The sequence below is a fragment of the Mus musculus genome, chromosome 9, assembly GCF_000001635.26.
Source record: "Mus musculus strain C57BL/6J chromosome 9, GRCm38.p6 C57BL/6J".
NCBI classification, from domain to species: Eukaryota; Metazoa; Chordata; class Mammalia; order Rodentia; family Muridae; genus Mus; species Mus musculus.
In genome coordinates this window covers 20,419,507-20,440,469 of record NC_000075.6, presented here as the reverse complement: position 1 = coordinate 20,440,469, position 20,963 = coordinate 20,419,507, and the positions used below count along the sequence as shown (strand labels likewise).

Sequence of the window (20,963 nt, the reverse complement as noted above, 5' to 3'; positions counted from 1 at the left end):
GTGGTTTTTAAATGTGCATTTGGTTCTAAATTTGGATTTGATGGGTCATAGAAATTTTCTAGTTACCAATAGCATAAATATTTGTATTCTGAGCTCTTTGTTAATAATTTTAAGTCTTTCTTGAGACATGTTTTCTATTATTGGTGAGTTTACATGAGTCTTTTCCATTGATATATATTTGTCTCTGTGTCTAGGAGGTCAGATGTTTAAACCCAGCCTGATCTCTTGGTTGGAGAAGAAAGTAGAGTTGACAGTAATAGAGCAAGGAATTCTCCAAGGTTAGTATTTGTTGAAAACATTTCTTGTTGATGTCAAATTCTGTATGTTTGGAAATGTTTCGAGGGAACTGTTAGAAGACCATCTTGAATCTGAAGTCCAAGGTCTTAGAAACACAGTTGTCATAGAAAAGGCCAATCTAAAGGGTCTGTGATGTCCCAGTTTATTGTTTTCTTTGTTTATCCTGTTTACTATGCCATTTAATTTTAATAGAAAGATTTGTAAATTATTATAGCTATGATACCATATCCTGTGCTTGTCAAATTTTAGATTTAGACAGTTGCTTTATTCTCTCTTAGTTTTGTTGTTTAATGTATTTTAATATGAAAACACACACACACACACACACACACACACACACACACACACACACACACACACAAGTAAAGTTTTGGTCTGGAACTCAGTTTTATAGACCAGACTGGCTTAGAATTCAGAGAGGTCTGCTTGCCTCTGGCTCCTGAAGGTGTTCACCACCACGCCTGACCAAATGAGGTAGAGGTTTTGGCTGTTCTAAAAAATTTAACCTTTCATTTGTTGTGCAAATGTGTACATACACTTTTTTGTTTGTTTGTTTGTTTCACTTTAGAATGGGAAATGCACCTTAAGACAAAAAGGACAGCACTTCAGCAGGATAGATTTTGGTCAGATATGTCAAATGGGATGCAACTGGTAAGTCTCATAAATGTACTTTTATGTTTATGGGTGCTTTGCCCACACATACATCTGTGCACCATGTGCAGTGTGCGTGCCCTTGGAGAACAGACAGTGGCATCTGATTCTTTGGGACAGGAGTTGCAGACAATTGTGAGCTGCAGTGTGGGTGCTTGGGAACGAACCTGGATCCTTTGGAAGAGCAGCAAATGCTTTTAACCCCGAAACCATCTCTCCAGCACCAGGATATTTCTTTTTAAAGAAATATTTTTATTTGAGGATATCTCTTATTTTGATAATAATCAACTCCCACTTCTCCTAACTCCTCCAAGATCTCGCCCTCCCCCCCCCCACCCCCCCAACGCTACATCCTTTTTTAGAATCAATTTGAATTTGTGCTAGCCAAATCATTTCTTGGTGTATGTAGGGCCATCCACTGGAATGACCTACTAGGAGCCACACTCCTGAACTCAGAAATCATCAGTTGTCTGTAGTTTCTCAGTCAGGGGTTGGGGCAACAAGATCCTAATGTCTAAGGTCAGGGAAAATTTAATAATAAAAATAATTTAATTTAATAATAAAAACAGATCCAAATGAAAGATGTGAGACAATTAGCTGTCAACAGGCATGGAACTCTTTAATCTTTCCTTTTTCCATTACTCCTTTTTTTTATTCAGAGAGAGCACACTACCACTCAAGGTAGCCTTCTCTTGTGACACTTGCTTCAGCTTCCAGAATGCTGGGACAGTAGTAAGTCAGGATACTCAGCATAAAGTGATGCCCCGAATGCATTGTGAGGTTTAGAGCATCCGAATTCCACAGTTTTATCTTTCTGTACAAGCCTGACCTTCTAATCATCTTTTTACCCTTTATCAATAGGGAAGAGAGCACAGTGGAGGGGAACCTGGTGACCCTGTTCAAGTTGGAGCAGTTTTTAGTGAAGATTCATGCCCTCAAACTCACAGTAGTACTTCAAATACAGGGAACACTTTTGCGTGTAACTTAGATGGAAAAGACTTTCAGCCACTCCTTAAAGAAACTTCTACTGAAGAGAACATTGTCCAGTTGAACCAGTGTGTAAAACCTTTGATTTTCACTCCAGATGTTTCCCAGAAAAAGTGCACTCCGGAAAAATCTGTTGAATGCAGTGACTGTGGGGAAACTTTCGTTAATCAGCTAGAACTTCAGACACATAGTTCTTCTCATCGTGAAAAGAATATCCACAAATCAGAGGAGTGTGGACAAGCTTCTACTCATCCTATAAGCCATGGTGGGCATGTGATTCCCACTGAAAAAAAATACTATGAATGTAAGAAATGTGAAAAATTTTTTACACATCCTGTGTACCTTAATATCCATATGCAAAGCCACACTGTGGAGAAACCCTATGACTGTAAGGAATGTGGGAAAGCCTTCACTGAGCGCTCAAGCTTAATTGTGCATCTACGACAACACACTCGAGAGAAGTCTTACGAGTGTAAGGAATGTGGGAAAACCTTTATTCAACCCTCACGTCTTACAGAGCATATGAGAAGTCATACGGGAGAGAAGCCGTATCAGTGTGACCAGTGTGGGAATGCCTTTGCGTCTTCCTCTTACCTTACTACACACTTGAGAACTCATACTGGAGAGAAGCCCTTTGAGTGTAACATATGTGGGAAGGCATTCACACGTTCCTCTTACCTGCTAGGTCACATACGAACTCATACAGGTGAAAAGCCCTATGAATGTAAAGTATGTGGGAAAGCGTTCAGTGGCCGTTCTTGGCTAACCATACACTTACGGAAACATACTGGAGAGAGGCCCTATCCATGTACAGAATGTGAGAAAGCCTTCACCAGCTTCGCTCAGCTAACTGAACATATAAAAACTCACACTGGTGAGAAGCCCTTCCGGTGTAAAGTATGTGCAAGGACTTTTAGAAATTCCTCATGCCTTAAGACTCACTTTCGAATTCACACTGGAATAAAACCATACAAATGTAATTACTGTGGGAAAGCCTTCACTGCACGCTCAGGCCTTACTAAGCATGTACTAATTCACAATGGTGAGAAGCCCTATGAGTGTAAGGAGTGTGGGAAAGCCTTCAGTACATCTTCCGGCCTTGTTGAACATATAAGAATTCATACAGGAGAGAAGCCCTTTGAATGTTACCAGTGTGGGAAAGCCTTGGCTCATTCCTCATCCCTTGTTGGACATTTAAGAACTCACACTGGAGAGAAACCCTTTGAGTGTAATCAGTGTGACAAAACATTTACACGATCTTCTTATCTTCGTATTCATATGCGAACTCACACCGGAGAGAAACCATATGAATGTAAAGAGTGTGGGAAAACTTTCCCTGAGCGCTCATGCCTTACTAAACACATAAGGACACACACTGGTGAAAGGCCCTATGAATGTAAGGAGTGTGGCAAAGGCTTTATTAGCTTTGCTCAGCTTACTGTACACATAAAAACTCATAGTTCTGAGAGACCCTTTCAGTGTAAGGTATGCACAAAATCTTTTAGAAACTCTTCATCCCTTGAGACCCACTTCCGAATTCACACTGGAGTAAAACCCTATAAATGCAGTTACTGTGGGAAAGCCTTCACTGCTCGCTCAGGCCTTACCATCCATTTACGCAATCACACTGGGGAGAAATCCTATGCATGCCAAGAGTGTGGAAAAGCCTTTAGCACTTCCTCAGGCCTTATTGCACATATAAGAAGTCACAAAGGAGAGAAACCCTTTGAATGTGACCACTGTGGGAAAGCCTTTGCTTCTTCATCTTATCTTAATGTGCATTTGAAAATTCACACTGGAGAAAAACCCTTTCAGTGTACAGTATGTGGGAAAACATTTACGTGTTCTTCTTACCTTCCAGTTCACATGCGAACTCACACTGGAGAGAAGCCTTTTCAGTGTATAATATGTGGAAAGTCATTTTTGTGGTCCTCGTACCTTAGAGTTCACATGCGAATTCACACTGGAGAGAAACCCTATGTATGTCAGTACTGTGGAAAAGCTTTTACAGAGCACTCAGGCCTTAATAAACATTTACGGAAACACACAGGAGAGAAACCATATGAATATAAGGAATGTGGGGAAAACTTCACTACTTCTGCTGATGCTAATGAACATGAAACTCCCCACTGGGGGGAGAACCTTTGAATGTAAGGGATTCAGAAAATTGATAGCCCTTGATCCATCATTTGCAATCAAAATTTATAGTCTATACAAGTCTTATTGATAAGCAACGTATAAAAAACATTCGGTTGCTATGTGCTGTAAAAACAACTCATTCTGAGGATGCTCTGAGTTTAAGGATTGTGGGAGAAATCAAAATTTCATGATATATGTATGAACTGAAGGTTTGTAATATAGGGAACGAAAACCTTTAGTGTTTCTATGAGTGTTGATGCAAGACATGTAGAAATGTTTCTATGTTCACGTGTGGTCTCACAGTTGAGAAATGTCTTTCTGAAGTTTGGGAAGTAACTTTACATTTGAACACAAGCTACATGCGTGTAAGAGGGGATTTGCTTCAGTGTCTTGGATGGCAACACTTGGCTTTCTTGGGTGCTTCTCTATGAACTTTGAATATTTCTCCATTTGTGTATTTTTATGACCTCAATTCCATTGTTAGTTTTCCTTTTTAAAATATTCCTGTTTGATGTGATTGAAACTTGTTTTTATCTAGTATCTGTTATATGTCCCATGTTGGCATTGTGAACTAATGACACAAACTCCCATCTCCTCACTACTTGTTAGTTTATTTGTTGTTGTTTTTTTCCCCTCTTTTCTTTGGAGACAGTCTCACTTTCTGGCCTAGTATAACATGAAAGTTATGTAGCCTAGACTGGTCCCTAGCTCATGGCAGTCTAGACCCAGCCTTCTGAGTGCATAGATTACAGGTGCAAGCCACCATACCTGGCTCTTTCTACTGTTTTAAGTATAAACTTCACTAGCACTGAAAAAACCATCATGTTTTACAATTGTGTTCAGGTTCTTAACACAAGTAGGTTTGGATCTGACCAATACAATCCCTTACTCTGAGTTCTAAGTCTTTGGTAGCCATTCCATTCTCTGCTTGGAGTTCAGCTTTTCTTTAGGCTTTGCTTCTTAGATCATGTAGTATCTGTATTAACTCTACTTAGCTTTTTTATTTTTGTGACAGGGTCTTGCTGTAGCTCAAACTGACCTCAAACTCGCAAACCTTTTTGCCTCAGACTTACTGCTAGAGTTATAGGCATGTGCCTTCATGCCTAGCTGGCGTATATCAATCTACATAATGTTCTCAAGGTGGAACTGTGTTATGGTCAGTTATTTTAAGACATCTAATTATCCTTTGGCCTCTATGGATAGTTAGTTTCTATACCTTGTTTGTTAGTATTGCTACATAGCGAGTGTAGCTATCTCTTTAAAGTCATGACCTTATGTTCTCAGATACAATCCCAAAAGTGACTTTGTTACTGTAATGACAGATATTGTCAGTGTGTATGTAACAACTGCCAATTTATATTCCCAGTGATGTACCTAGTCTCTTTATTGCTTATCTTCTTACTTTTTCCTTCCTGTATTCCATTTAAAAATGTGAGATGGTATCTTCAGTTTTGATTTGCATTTTTCTAGTACGCCGTTTGTATATCTCTGCTAAAATACTGATTTCAGTAATTTATCAATTTTTAAATCAAGATCTGTGTATTTTGCTGTGAAGTTACCTGAGTTACTATGTTTTAGACATAGACCCATTGTAATATATATGGTTTACAGATTGTTTTTTTGGCTGTGTACATGCTTTTTCAGTTTTTTTTTATTGCTATGCAGAATCTTTAGTTTGATATGGCCTTAATTCTTTATTTTTGCTTTTAATGCCCATAATTTTCATGTCAGCTCTAAAATTCTTTGCTGGTGTGTCTGGAAGCATTCTTGGAGTTTTATTATGTTACAGTTTTAAATTTTACTTTCAGGGTTTTGTTTGTTTGTGGTAACCTAACTATGTAATCCATGATAGCATAGAGCAGGCTGGCCTTAAACTTGGAGCAGTATTTCTTCCCCAGGCCTTTTGAGTGCTGAGATTTTGGGTTTGAGCCAGCCTATCCAACTTAACTATATTTCTTTTACTATTATTTGATTTCCTTTTCTTTTTTAACCCCCCTAAGCTTATATACGTGCATACTGTTTTTGTTTTAGTTACTGTTACTGTTTCTGTTTTGGTGCTAGGAATTGAATTTGTGGCCTCAAGGATGCTAGGCAGGTGCTTTACCATCAAGCTATAGTTCTAACTTCATTGTTGAAATTATGTGGACCACATAAAGGGCTTTTATTGTTTCATTTGTTTGTTTTTTGGATAATATCTTTATAATCTGGCTGGCCTAGAACGTGCTATGTAGAACCCGGAACTCACAGAGATCTACCTGTCTGCCTCCCAGAGTGCTGGAATTAAAGTTATGTGTTCCTATGCCTGCCATTGACTATATGCTTATTTGTAAACAATTTATTTATGTTTTTGTATCAGTGTTATACTGTTTGATTTCTGCCTATATACTGGTTTTGTTTTTGCTGTTCTTTCTTAAGACAAGGTTTACTGGAGCTTAGACTGCCTTTGAGATTAACTAAATGATCAAGAATGACCTAATGACCTTGGACTTTTGATCTTCTTGCCTTTATCTCCTAGTATGATTCTAGGCATGTACCACCATACTTTGCACGCTCAGTGCTTATCAAACTTCATACTAAGTGGACATCTCTAGCCCTGTAATACATTGTTAAGCCTAGAATTTTTGTTTTTATTTAGGTCCTTTTGGGCTTAACTGAAAGGTTTTGGTTTCTTATGACTTTGTTTTTTTTTTTTTTTTTAAGCCTGTGGGGGAAAATGCCTTTAGAATTGTTAATGCAGTGGTAATCTACAAAGCACTTTGGGTAGGATGGACATTGTAACAATGGTAATTCTCTCAATGTGTGTGGCATACCTTGCAAATTGTTTATAGACTTGTTCATGGTAGTTTAGATTTTTTCCTGTTTAATTTTGTTCTCTATCATTTTATGTAGTTTTATATGTTGTATAATATTTTGCTTTTTAAATTTGTAGTATGTAAAGATACTGTTGACTTGAAAATCTTATGTTTTATGAGTTTTTATAATTTTTTTCATGGATGCCCTGTTAACCTGAAACAATTTTACTTTTCTTATTTGGGTGACTTTTTTCTTATCCTGATTGCTCCAGCTAGGCTTTTCCCAGTATTTCCTGAATATAAGAAGGAAAGGTAGGTACGTAAACCTGCCCTTGGTAAGTCTGGGCTTTGTAACTGAGTGAAAACTGAATTTGTTTTTCATGTGCTGTCATGATGAAATATATTTCTATCTAGTTTATTGACTTCAGTTGGTATCCTATGATGTTACATGATCCTGTACATTTCCTATAATAATGGACTTTTCTTTCATTTTGTTCGTTCAGTATAGCATAAACCATCTTTGCATCCCATTTATAAAATCAGTCTTGATCACAGTTTTTATGGTCCTTTTAAAAGTTACATTATGAAGTGATCAGGAGATTGAAATTGTCTTAATAAATAATAATTGTTTGACATTGAGACAGAGTCTTGCTGTGTAGTCCAGGCTTGGCCTTGAACTCACTGTGTAGCTCAAACTGACATCAAACTAATGATCCTACCGCATTAACCTCTCATTTGTTATGTAGCTTCAGTAATGACCCACTATGCTTGACTGATAATGTTTAGAAAGACTTCTCTGTGCTGCCAATAAGTGACTCATTTATTTTTTAGGGCATAAATAGACCAAAAAAAAAAAAAAAAGAGGTAAGATGGTTCCTTCGTTGCAATGGTGTGATGATTGTAAAGATATCCTAGAAATAGAATACTTAAGTGTAGAAAGCAAATATTATTGTATGTAGAGAGAAATAGCATGGTGGAGTATAAGACTATTTTAGCACTCTTTGACAATAAATTGAGATTAACATTGAGTTTTAAAATAACTAAGGGAATTGTACTTGAACTAGACTTGAGACCAAGTGGATCTAGTAATTTTATTCGAAACATTCTACATAAAAGCCAGAGAGTACTTTGTATTTAATTTCACATGGTACAGTATAAGAAATCTTGCAGTAGACTTATCAAGCTTTATTTTAAAAATAATTCTTAGACAGAATTGAGTTTATTTAGTTTTTGAGAGAGGGTCTCGTTGTGGAGTTCATATACTTTTAGCTTACAATTCTGAAAGATTAAAAGAAACTACATTATATTAATACAGATAGAATTGGCACTGATTTTTGTCTACTGAACCTAGACCCAAACTAAACATATCTCCCACCTGACACAGTTATTTTTGTATAGTACAGTTTTTATTTGGGGTTGGGGTATGCAACATGACATGTTGGGGACATAACTCAGGAATTGGCTTTCTCCTTCCATCTTTTGGGGTAACCGAAAGTCTGTACTCTTAAATGGTTATCTCCTTATTTCTCTTAAACCTTAATCACTGGCAGCCTCTGCTGTGGTTTACTTCATGACTATATATTATTTTCAGATTCCAAGTATAATATAATGCAGAGGTTTTGGTTTGTGTTTGTTGCCTAAATGTATGTATGTGTACCCGGTCCATGCCTGTGGCCCAAGAAGGTCTGAAGAGGGCATCAGGTCTTCTGGGACTGGCCTTACACACACTTAGGAGCCTCCATTTGGCTGCTAAAGATGGATCTTAGGTCCTCTGGAAGAGCAGCCAGTGTAGCATAATTGAAGCCAGATTGAATTTTGTTTGAAAGCAGTATTGTTTGAAAGTGAATTGTCCCCTATAAGCCTGTGAGTTTGGACATGTGCCTCTCCCCAAGCTGGTGGCACTGTTTTTGAAGGCTGTGGGTAGGTGTTGGTCTTGTACCTGCCAACAATTTTGGCCGAAGTCTCCACCACAAGCTCCTGCTTCTGCATAACCACTCCAGCCACCTTGCCTTTCCTGTCCTGCCATGATAGATTTTATCCTCTCAGTCCATGACCTCAGACTTTTCCTTTTTAAAATATTGCTTCTGTCAGGCATTTTTGCAAATAATACAGAACATATATAACTTTAAATTTAATGTGTTTGTGTGTGTGCACACATTGTATATGTACAAGTACATACATATACCTGAGGCAGTCAGATGAGTGTGTTAAGTCCCCTGGAAGCTGGAATTACAGGGTGATGTAAGCTAATTAACTACTTGGCTACTGGCAATTAAATGAGTCCTTTGTAAGAACAGTAAGTACCTGTTTAGCCATCTCTCCAGCTTCTCTTTTTTTTTTTTTTTTTTTTTTTTTACACTTACTGGCCACTTGCATGTTTTAGGAAAGTTTTCCTGTTTGTTTTGTCATTTTCTCCCTCTCCCTCTCCCTCTCCCTCTCCCTCTCCCTCTCCCTCTCCCTCTCCCTCTCCCTCTCCCTCTCCCTCTCCCTCTCCCTCTCCCTCTCCCTCTCCCTGCATTAGAGAGGGGGGAAGGGAGGGGGGAGAAGAAGGGAAGGAGAGGGTCTAGTCTATTTCAGACTGTCCTCAAATTTGGTATGTGGTCAAAGATGAAGAAGAACTTTCAGACCTGCCTCTACTCCCAACATACTATGATTCTTAGGGAGTGTTTGATGTTGAAGATTTAACCTGGAACTTAGTACATGCTAGGCAAGAACACTTTTTAGAGCCACATTGACATTTTCAGATGAGTATATAATGTACTTTGCTTATTATTAGACACATCTTTAGCTTGTGTTGTATTTTTTTTTTTTTTTTTGTACATGATAGAAAATACAGTTATTTTGCAGTCTGGATCTGATTTATTTTGCTTAGTAAGATTTTTGGTTCTATCACTTCCCTACAAATTACCTAATTTTTGTCTTTATGACTGAATAAAATGCCATTCTGCATGTCATATTTTTTCATTTTATTATCGTGTGTGTGTGTGTGTGTGTGTGTGTGTGTCTTCCCCATGTGTAGGGGTGCCCAAAGGGGCTAGAAGAGGTTATTGGCCTTCTGAGCCAACCAACAATGGTGGTGGGAACTAAACGCTAGTTTTCTGAAAGAGCAGTCTTGGCTGCTGAGTCGTCTCAATCATTTTTTTGTTGTTGTTTTGTTTGTTGAGACAAGGTTTCTCTGAGTACTGTGTCCTGGAACTCATTCTGTAGACCAGGCTAGCCTTGAATTTAGAGATCAGCCTGCTTCTGTCTCCTGAGTGGTGGGATTAAAGGTGGTCACACCAACTATGCTACTTGAGTACTGATACTGTTAACATGGTTTGCAGACAACACGTGTGCCTGCATGAGTTTATGTGTACTCCATAAATGCAGGTCTCTGAAGAGGCTTAGAGGGAAGCATAAGACGCTCTGGAGCTGATATTACAGGTAGTTGTGAACCTGCTGTGAATACTGGAACGGAACCCAGGTCCTCTACAAGAGTAGTAAGGGATATTAACTATTGCATCATCTCTCCAGTCTCCATTGGCTAATACTTTTTTTCCCCTGAGAATTCACTTTGTAGACCAGGCTGGCCTCAAACTCAGAAATCTGCCTGCCTCTGCCTCCCAAGTGCTGGGATTAAAGGCATGCGCCACCAACACCTGGCAACTAATACTTAGTATACACTGATATGTCAAAGGCCATAGCCTGAGGAGAAATCCCCCCTCCTCAGCTTTATCAAAAGACAATTCCTTGAGTTCCAGGAGAACACAACTGGATCGGCCTTCTTCATATAGGTGGTCTACTTAACAACAGTTTGAGTTCTGGGGCACAGCCTACCTTCTGAATACTATGAGGGAACTCTGGCTGCCAATGTTGTATATTGATGAGATTAATTGCAGCAGCCAAGAACTCAAGAAACAAAAACCTCTAAGGAGCTCAGTGATGGCTGGGAGAGAAGTCATTTTTCTCAGTAGCATATTTACCTGTAATTTGTCCATGCTTCAGTAATTAGCTCCCACCTACGCTCATGAAACAATTGCATTGGTTTTGGGGCGTTCACATGCACAAACATAGAAGGGACTTGTTGGAAAGGAGTTCAGTGATACTCCTGAAAGTGACCAGAATGCATTATACATGTGTAAGAGTGTCAAAACGTGGGGCTGGAGAGATTGCTCAGTGGTTAAGAACAATTGTTGATCTTGGAGAGGAAGGATCTGGACCCAGTTCCCAGCACCTACCTAGTAGTTCACAATCTGTGCCCCCAACTCCCTTTTACCCCCACAGACACCAGTTATTTGGTGCTCATACATACATACATACATACATACATACATACATACATACATATAAACACGACAGGTATGCAGTGCTCATACATACATTCATATGAACATGACAGGTATGTGGTACTCATACATTCATATGAACATGACAGGTATGTGGTGCTCATACATACATTCATATGAACATGACAGGTATGCGGTGCTCATACATACATACATACATACATACATACATACATACATATATTCATATGAACATGACAGGAATGTGGTTTGAGTGGGAATGGCCCTCATGGGCTCATATTTGAGTGCTTGGTAGTTCTGTTTTGGGGAAGGATTAGGGGGCCTTGTTGAGGTGTGTCACTGTTGAGGTGTGTCACTGTTGAGGAGGTGTGTCACTGTTGAGGAGGTGTGTCACTGTTGAGGAGGTGTGTCACTGTTGAGGAGGTGTGTCACTGTGAGGAGGTGTGTCACTGTGAGGAGGTGTGTCACTGTGAGGAGGTGTGTCACTGTTGAGGAGGTGTGTCACTGTTGAGGAGGTGTGTCACTGTTGAGGAGGTGTGTCACTGTGAGGAGGTGTGTCACTGAGGAGGTGTGTCACTGTGAGGAGGTGTGTCACTGTTGAGGAGGTGTGTCACTGTTGAGGAGGTGTGTCACTGTTGAGGAGGTGTGTCACTGTTGAGGAGGTGTGTCACTGTGAGGAGGTGTGTCACTGTGAGGAGGTGTGTCACTGTGAGGTTTCTAAACCCATGCTAGGCTCACTTTTTGCTTCCAACTTGAGAATCAGTTGTAAACTGAGCTGCTCTAATACCGTCATGCCATGCCTGTCTGCTGCCATGCTCTCAGTCATGATGGTCATAGGTACACCTTCTGAAACTGTAAGCAAGCCCTCAATTAAATGCCTTTTAAGTTGTCTTGGTCATTGTATCTCTCCACAGCAATAGAACAGTAAGACAAAATTATTTGTGATTACTCTTATGCAGATCTACAATGAAAAGAGCAAGTGGAACAACAACAAAAGTACAAAATATGAAGGAAAAGAGCACTGGGAAATTTAATGTTGGGGTCAAATCTTGTACTTAAAGAGATGAAGAGTTTAAAGAAAGGCCTCATATAAAATGGAATAAAGGGAATTGTTCTCTTGGGGCAAGACTCCACCCAGCCAAACATCCAACTTGTAAATAGGAAATGCTTAAGGGATTTTCTAAAGCAAAGGAAAACTTATTCAACAAAGGAAAGCAACAAATCAAAGCTTATGCATGTTTAATTCAAGAAATGAGCCAGGTTTCCCAGCCCAATCAGAATCGACCAAGTGTCTCTGGATTTAGAGTCATGAAGGATGCAGGAATAAAGGGGTTGAATCTTCTTATCTGGTAAGGAAAGCTGGGGAGGCCAGGGTTTTGGCACAGGAGACCTTGTTTGGAGGCCCGAAGAGGCCATTGTGTGAAGCTGAGTAAGTGAAGTCTGGATTGTGTTAGAAACCTCAGGATTTTGGAAATGCCAGGGCCATAGGATATCTGTTGAGAGCAACACCGAGTTGAACCAGCTCAAAGAGCTGATGTCACCAAAGCTCCAAGGGTTGGGAGGTCTAAAGATAATCCTTCTATGCTCTTTGGCATAGGACATAGAGTGTTGGGATTTGAATTTGATCTGCCAGGTTTCAGTTTTGCTTTGGTTAACATTTCCCCACTATGCTACCTTTTCTCTCTCTTGAAATGGTAATGTATATTTTATGCCATTGTATAGTAGAAAAAAATTGCTTTTGATTTTATAGGAGAGCCTTGAGGCTAAGATCCATGGGGGCTTTGGAGGTTGGATTAAGGCATTTTTGCATTATGAGACAGCTACAGGCCTATGGGGATTAGGGTGTGAAATGTGGTGGTTTGAGTAAAAATGGCTTCCGTAGTCTCATACATTTGAATGCTTGGTTTTTAGTTAGTGGAGCTGTTTAGGGAATGGTTAGGAAGTATTACCTTGTTGGAAGGAGGTGTCTCACTTGAAGGTGGGCTTTTAGGTTTCAAAATCCCGTACCAGGCCTAGCCTTTATGCCTCGTGGGTTGTCTTAATATGTAAGTTGCTGGTCCAGTGCCATACCTGCCACCACGCTTCCAGTCATGTCTGTTGTATATTCAACCTCTGAAACGATAAGCAAAGCCCAGAATTAAATGCTTTCTTTTAAAACTTTCCTTGGTCATAGTGTTTCTTCACAGCAATAGAAAAGTAACAAGATAAAAACACAGACTTAACTTGATTGATTGAGACAGGGTCTAGCCAGGAACTCACTAGACCAGGCTGGTCTCAAACTCAGAGATCTGCTGTATACTGTGATTAAAGTTAATACTACAGCCAGCTAAATCTTTAAAAAAACAAAAAACAAAAAAAGCCCAGGGGACCTGCAGTCCTCTTCTGACATGCATGTAATGCACAGGGATAGGGCAGGCCTTTCATCTTCGTCTCAAACAAAAACACCCGTGCAGTGGTGGCATACACTCCCAGCACTCAGGAGGCAGAGACAGGTGGCTCTCTGGAGTTTGAGGCCAGCCTAGTTTAAAGAGGAAATTCCAAGACAGCTAGGGCTACACAGAGCAACCCTGTCTCAAACAAAACAAAAACCAAAAATCTTCAAAAACAAAGGAGAAGCTAAGAAGCCAAACAGTGAGAGTTACAGAGGAAGGCCATCTTGGAAGCTGTCACTGTACTACTGGTGAGTTAGAAGTTGGGCCTGACAAAGCTGTGGGATTCAAGGAAGCACAAAAGCCTATGCAGGTAGCAACATTGTGCTGTTCATGCAGGTACTGTCAGGCTGCAGTGGACATAAACATGGCAGTAGCTAAGAAGCTTCACAAGAAGGAGCCCCACATTGTAGCCAGTCCCACCTGTTTAGTGGATGCTGTGGACTCCAGGCCTTTATTCTTCCAGAGCAAGCATTCATACCCATTGTGCTTTCCCCAGTGCCTAGTAGTTATTTTCTGTAATTAAAATTTGTTTCTTGAGATAGGCTTTTACCTAGACCTGGAGCTCACTGGCTTTAAACTCAAAGAGATCTGCCTATCTCTGCCTCAGAAATCCTGGCATTAGGCATTGCCACTATGCCTGACCTAAGTTAATGTTATTAACTCCATACATGGGCACCTCCAAAAAAAATAAGTGCTCAAAAAGTTTTTACTAGGAAAAACATCTTTAGACACTCCTGCGTAGTGGAGATTGCCTGGCATCAATGATATGTAAGTAAGAACCTGAATTCATGGGATGACACATAATTGATGTTCAAAGAGAAAATACCCACAGTTTACAGACAAAACCATAGTATGGGGAAAATATATGGAAAAAAGGCTAAGAATTTTAAAAGGCGGTAATGAGGACTCAGCATGTTAAGGGAGGGAACTTGCTTTTGCAGAGAAACTGAGTTGGGTTCCTAGCACCCATGTTGGTGCCTCTGATGCCTCTCTAGGAGAGCACATGCTCTCTTCTAGCTTATATACACACTCGTGTGTACACACACTTCACACAAACACGTTATAAAGGAGGAAAGGCCAAATACAAAAGGCAAAAACAAAACAAAACAAAAAAACCGGGCAGTGGTGGCACACATCTTTAATCCCAGCACTTGGGAGGCAGAGGCAGGCAGATTTGAGTTTGAGGCCAGCCTGATCTACAGAGTGAGTTTCAGGACATCCAGGGCTACACAGAGAAACCCTGTCTTGAAAAAACCAAAACCAAAACGAAACCAAACCAAACAAAAAAAGAGGTCGTGAGTTGACCTGGTGGATAAAGATGCTTTCTGCCAAGCCGAATGACTTGAGTTAAATCCCTGGTACTCTTATGGTGAAAGAAAAGTACTGACTCACTCAAGTTGGTCTCTGCTCTCCACAGCAACACACACACATGAAATAGATATATTAACAAATATTTTTTAAAAAGTTATTACTCCTAGCAAACTGACCTTAACAGCATGGATCCTGGGCTGACCCAGGATTTGCAGAGCCTTAGCAAACAGGCAAAGTCTTTTTTTTTTTTTTTTTTTCTTGTTTGTTTTTTGTTTTGGTTTTTCGAGACAGGGTTTCTCTGTATAGCTCTGGCTGTCCTTGAACTCAACTCTGTAGACCAGGCTGGCCTTGAACTCAGAAATTCCTCTGCCTCCCAAGTGCTGGGATTAAAGGCGTGTGCCACCACTGCCCGGCACAGGCAAACTCTTAATGGTTCTGGACTTCATCTCAAATGGCCAGTCTCTGGAGAACAAATGGCATTATAAGATCAACTGTCTCAAGATAAACCTGCTCAGCTAGTCCAGACAACTTTCAACTGCTATAAAAGGATCCCCCTTCCCTGAGGTCGGGGTTGGGTGGCGATTCTCTTCTCACTCTGATAATGTACTAACTTTCTGTTCAGTGTATGTTTCTTTAAAAAAAGAAAAGGATATTTTCTCTCTCTCTCTCTCTCTCTCTCTCTCTCTCTCTCTCTCTCTCTCGATTTATTTATTATTATATGTAAGTACACTGTAGCTGTCCTCAGATGCACCAGAAGAGAGCATCAGATCTCATTACTGGTGGTTGTGAGCCACCATGTGGTTGCTGGGAATTGAACTCAGGACCTTTGAAAGAGCAGTCAGTGCTCTTAACCACTGAGCCATCTCTCCAGTCCGGATTGTATCTTTTTATCCATTTTTGTATGTGTGTGGTCTGAGGATGAGTTGGTTCTCTCCCATGACCATGTGGGTTCTGGTGATTGACTTTAGGCTGCCAAAGCTGGCAGCAAGCACCTTTGTCTGCTGAGCCGTCTTTCTTTTCCTTCCCTCTCCCACACCCCCAGAGTTGGAGAGTGGAAGAGGGAGAGTGGGTAGATTTACAGTTAGAGTATAGTTAGTTGTCCAGAACACCAGAAAGAACTCTCAACCACTGACTTAGGTCTCCAGCAACCTCCGGTGTCTTTCATATCAATTCTGGTCTGGATTCCAGTGCACTGGACCCATCCCGACAGGACAAAAAGCCCAATGTCTCAACTGTTGGAATTGAGACAGTGTCCAAGATAAAAGAAACCAAAATCTAAACGGCAGAACAAATAAACAGGATTCAGTTTATTTCATGGATTCCTAGGCGCACCACTTAAGCAAGTCAAAAGCTGAGTGTGCAAAGCACCTGCAAGACCATTTCTCCTCTGGTACTGGACCTGCTGCTCATGTCCGGGTAGTGGATGTGAAAGAAAATTAAAATTCAAGGTCCATGACTCATGCGGCTTGCTAGTTAAGAGGGCTTTTTGGGCCTAGAGCAAAGAACAAAGGCTGTAAAGCCATCCCAGGAACCAACTAGCCATAAAGATAGGGAAGACATACAAGAATGTCCGAACTGGCCCTGTGCCTCCCTATCCCCCGCCCTTCTGACATGGGTTAAATGTTAACCAGATGCTCTGCTGTTACCTTGATCTGCACGTACAGTTTGCTGATGTTTAAACTGTCCAATTGTGTGAAGCCACGCCAATTCTTCCCCTACCCCCACTCTTTTCCTATACAAACCCCTAGCTTCTGAGCCTCGCAGTCGACATCCCTGTCTCCTGTGTGAGATATGTGTTGGCCCGGAGCTCCATCATTAAACTACCTCGTGTGTTTGCAGCAAGATGGTCTCTCGTGATTCTTTGGGTGCACGCTATCTCATGACTCAGGTGGTGGGGTATCTCCATGGAGGTCTTTCAGATGATCCCCACCCGCAGCCAAGTCCAACCTCCTAACTGTGACCTCAAACTTGTGGGTCTGTTTCTGCTCCTCTTCCTTACTGTCAGTCTCCTGAGGGTCAACTGCACCTTCGTGGTAAGAAATTCTAGTTTCTTTGTCAGGCTTCAAAAATACCAGAGCTGGAACCTGTCCTGCAGCAGTCATTCCGGAGGCGGAAGTGCTTTCTGTCACTGCCTCCCTTGTCTTCCCGAGAGGATTGTAGTTCTTTTGCTCCCCAGAGGCGGTGGCCTATAGGCTACCCAGGCGAGACTGGTCGGGTTACTCGTTCTAGGCGGCAATGCCCTCGGGCTGTATGGACGAGCACCACCTGATCCATTTTGTTTGTTTGTTTGTTTTGTTTTGTTTTTCAAAAGGGAAAGACTTTGCACTGTTGGATTTTGGTCTTAAGTCCTCTTGAGGAGTTGGAAGATCCAAAGTGTTCATGCGGTTGAGTTGAACGCCTTTTTGGATGAAGGCAGTTGTGAAAGCAGGGAACCAAATGGAACCCCGGTCCTCTGCTAGAGCAGTGCGAACACTCCACTGAGCCAACAGCAGCCTCAGTAGCACTTCTCAAAAAAAAAAAAAAAAAGAAAAGTGCATTATTGTTGGATGTGGTGGAGCTCACTTGTCACCTCAGCAGGAGGAAGGCAGGGGTAGGAGGATCAGGAGTTTCAGGTGCCATTACAAAATCTTGTCTCAACAATATTACTAAGAAGTAGTCTGAAAAAAACTAAAGTTCTCCACATTCTTCTCAAAATACACCTTATTTTTAAAAATTGTTTTATTATATGTATAGGTAGGTGTTTTTTCTGCATATGTATCTTTCCACCACATTCATGCTTGGTGCTGGTGAAGACTAGAGAGTGCATTGGATCCTCTGGAATTGGTGTTACAGATGGCTGTGAGTCTCCACGTGTGTGCTGGGGACTGAATTCAGATCCTCTGGAGGACCTGTGCTCTTTACTGAGCTATCTCTCCCACATCTCCCCACCCCCAAGTGTACTTTCTTGTTTCTTATTAAGCCATATAAGGAGATACATTTATTATTACGATTTGATTAGTATATAGAAGTAGAGGAAAGTATTATTTTCTGTCTTTGAATTGAAGTAGTGAAAACTAGAAAAAGGAATGTTTAAATTGACAGCAAAAATGTAAGTAAGAGGGGCTGGAGAGGTGGTTTGGTTATTATGAGCAGTTATTGTTTTTGCAGAAAGCCTGGGTTTGGTTCCCAGAATCCACATGGTTGGGTTACAATCATACCTAACTCCAGTTCAAGGGCTCCAACATGGGGCACCAGACCCATACATATATCCAGGCAAGACAGTCATATACATAAAATAACAAATTAAACACACACACACACACACACACACACACACACACACACACACACACACGAACAGAAGGAAAATAGAGGAGCTGATGAAAGTTTTCTGGAATTGGAAAGTTGTGTTTATGGAGAGAGAAAGGCCAATGACCTAGGGATTACTCTTAATTTGATACTTGAATCATTTACTATATGGGGGGAAAGAGGGAAAAAGTATTCAATCTGTAACTAACAGAAGCAATAAGTGATACTCAAACGATATAAATCACAGAATACAACAAAGCGAGAATGTGTTTGAAATTTCCATACATAGTACATTAAGGAATTAGAATCCTTAACTGGGCATTAAGAATAAGCTTACTGTAAGTACCAGTAACAAGAATTATTTTAACAAAGCCTTGTTTTGTATAGAGATGTGAGATTTTTCTTTTTAAAAAATTTTTATTAGTTATTTTCTTCATTTACATTTCAAATACTATCCCAAAAGTCCCCTATACCCCCATGCCCCCACTCACCCTGCTCCCCTACCCACCCACTCCCACTTCTTGACCTTGGCGTTCCCCTGTACTGGGGCATTTAAAGTTTGCAAGACCAAGGGGCCTCTTTCCCAATGATGGCCGACTAGGCTGTCTTCTGCTACATATGCAGCTAGAGACACGAGCTCTGGGGGTACTGGTTAGTTCGTATTGTAGTTCCACCTATAGGGTTGCAGACACCTTCAGCTCCTCCTTGGGTACTTTCTCTAGCTCCTCCATTGGGGGCCCTGTGTTCCATCCAATAGATGACTGTGAGAATCCACTTCTGTATTTGCCAGGCACTGGCCTAGCCTCACAAGAGACATCTATATCAGGGTCCTTTCTGCAAAATCTTGCTGGCCTATGCAATAGTGTCTGGGATTGGTGACTGTTTATGGAATGTATCCCCGGGTGGAGCAGTCTTTGGATGGTCCATCCTTTCGTATTAGCTCCAAACTTTGTCTCAGTAACTCCTTCCATGTGTATTTTGTTCCCTATTCTAAGGAGGAATGAAGTATCCACAGTTCGTCTTCCTTCTTCTTGATTTTCTGGTGTTTTGCAAATTGTATCTTGGGTATTCTAAGTTTCTGGGCTAATATCCACTTATCAGTGAGTGCATATCAAGTGACTTCTTTTGTGATTGGGTTACCTCACTCAGGATGATATCCTCCAGATACATCCATTTGCCTAAGAATTTCATAAATTCATTGTTTTTAATAGATGAGTAGTACTCCATTGTGTAAATGTACCACCTTTTCTGTATCCATTCCTCTGTTGAGGGACATCTGGGTTCTTTCCAGCTTCTGGCTATTATAAATAAGGCTTCTATGAACATAGTGGAGCATGTGTCCTTATTAACGTTGGAACATCTTCTGGGTATATGCCCAGGAGAGGTATTGCTGGGTCATCCGGTAGTACTATGTCTAATTTTCTGTGGAACGGCCAGATTGATTTCCAGAGTGGTTGTACAAGCTTGCAATCTCACCAGCAATGGAGGAGTGTTCCTCTTTCTTCACATCCTTGCCAGCATCTGCTGTCACCTGAATTTTTGATCTTAGCCATTCTGACTGGTGTGAGGTGGAATCTCAGGGTTGTTTTGATTTGCATTTCCCTGATGATTAAGGATGCTGAACATTTTTTCAGGTGTTTCTCAGCCATTCGGTATTCCTCAGGTGAGAATTCTTTGTTTAGCTCTGTACCCCATTTTTAATGGGGTTATTTGATTTTCTGGAGTCCAGCTTCTTGAGCTCTTTGTATATATTGGATATTAGTCCCCTATCAGATTTAGGATTGGTAAAAATCTTTTCCCGCTCTGTTGGTGGCCTTTTTGTCTTATTGACATTATCCTTTGCCTTACAGAAGCTCTGCAATTTTATGAGGTCCCATTTGTCGTTTCTCCATCTTACAGCACAAGCCATTGCTGTTTTATTCAGGAATTTTTCCCCTGTGACCATATCTTTGAGGATTTTCCCCACTTTCTCCTCTATTAATTTTAGTGTCTCTGGTTTTATGTGGAGTTCTTTGATCCACTTAGACTTGAGCCTTGTACAAGGAGATAAGAATGGATCAATTCGCATTCTTCTACAAGATAACCGCCATTTGTACCAGCACCATTTGTTGAAAATGCTGTCTTTTTTCCACTGGATGGTTTTAGCTCCCTTGTCAAAGACCAAGTGACTATAGGTGTGTGGATTCATTTCTAGGTCTTCAGTTCTATTCCATTGATCTAACTGTCTGTCGTAGTACCAGTACCATGCAGTTTTTTTTTTTTTTTTATCACAGTTGCTCTGAAGTACAGCTTGAGGTCACGCATGGTGATTCCCCCAGAGGTTCTTTTATTGTTGAGAATAGTTTTTGCTATCCTAGGTTTTTTTTTTGTTATTCCAGATGAATTTGCAAATTGCCCTTTCTAACTCAATGAAGAAATGAGTTGGAATTTTGATGGGGATTGCATTGAATCTGTAGATTGCTTTTGGCAGGATAGCCATTTTGACTATATTAATCCTGCCAAGCATGGGAGACCTTTCCATCTTCTGAGATCTTGATTTCTTTCTTCAGAGACTTGAAGTTCTTATCATACAGATCTTTTACTTCCTTAGTTAGAGTCACACCAAGGTATTTTATATAATTTGTGACTGTTGTGAAGTTTGTTGTTTCCCTAATTTCTTTCTCAGCCCAATTATCCTTTATGTAGAGAAAGGCCATTGATTTGTTTGAGTTAATTTTATATCCAGTTTCTTTACTGAATCTGTTTATCAGGTTTAGGAGTTCTCTGGTGGAATATTTAGG

General features: G+C 40.5%; 1 protein-coding gene across 13 annotated transcripts in view; it reads left to right on the top strand.

Annotated features, from left to right (window-relative positions):
* Positions 1–12,152, top strand: part of Zfp26 (zinc finger protein 26) — a 31,852-nt gene extending 19,700 nt beyond the window's left edge. For 9 of the 13 annotated variants that reach the window (XM_011242456.2, XM_011242454.3, XM_030244252.1 and 6 more), the window contains exons 8-10: positions 195–278; positions 866–948; positions 1,810–7,289. In XM_011242456.2, the coding sequence (XP_011240758.1) occupies positions 195–278; positions 866–948; positions 1,810–4,083 (2,441 nt within the window). In that variant the 3' untranslated portion in view covers positions 4,084–7,289. Of the gene's footprint in view, positions 1–194; positions 279–865; positions 949–1,809 lie in introns of all 13 variants that reach the window. The other 4 variants (NM_011753.3, NM_001357809.1, XM_011242451.3 and 1 more) reach the window with 3 other exon arrangements.
* Positions 12,153–20,963: the final 8,811 nt, after the last annotated feature.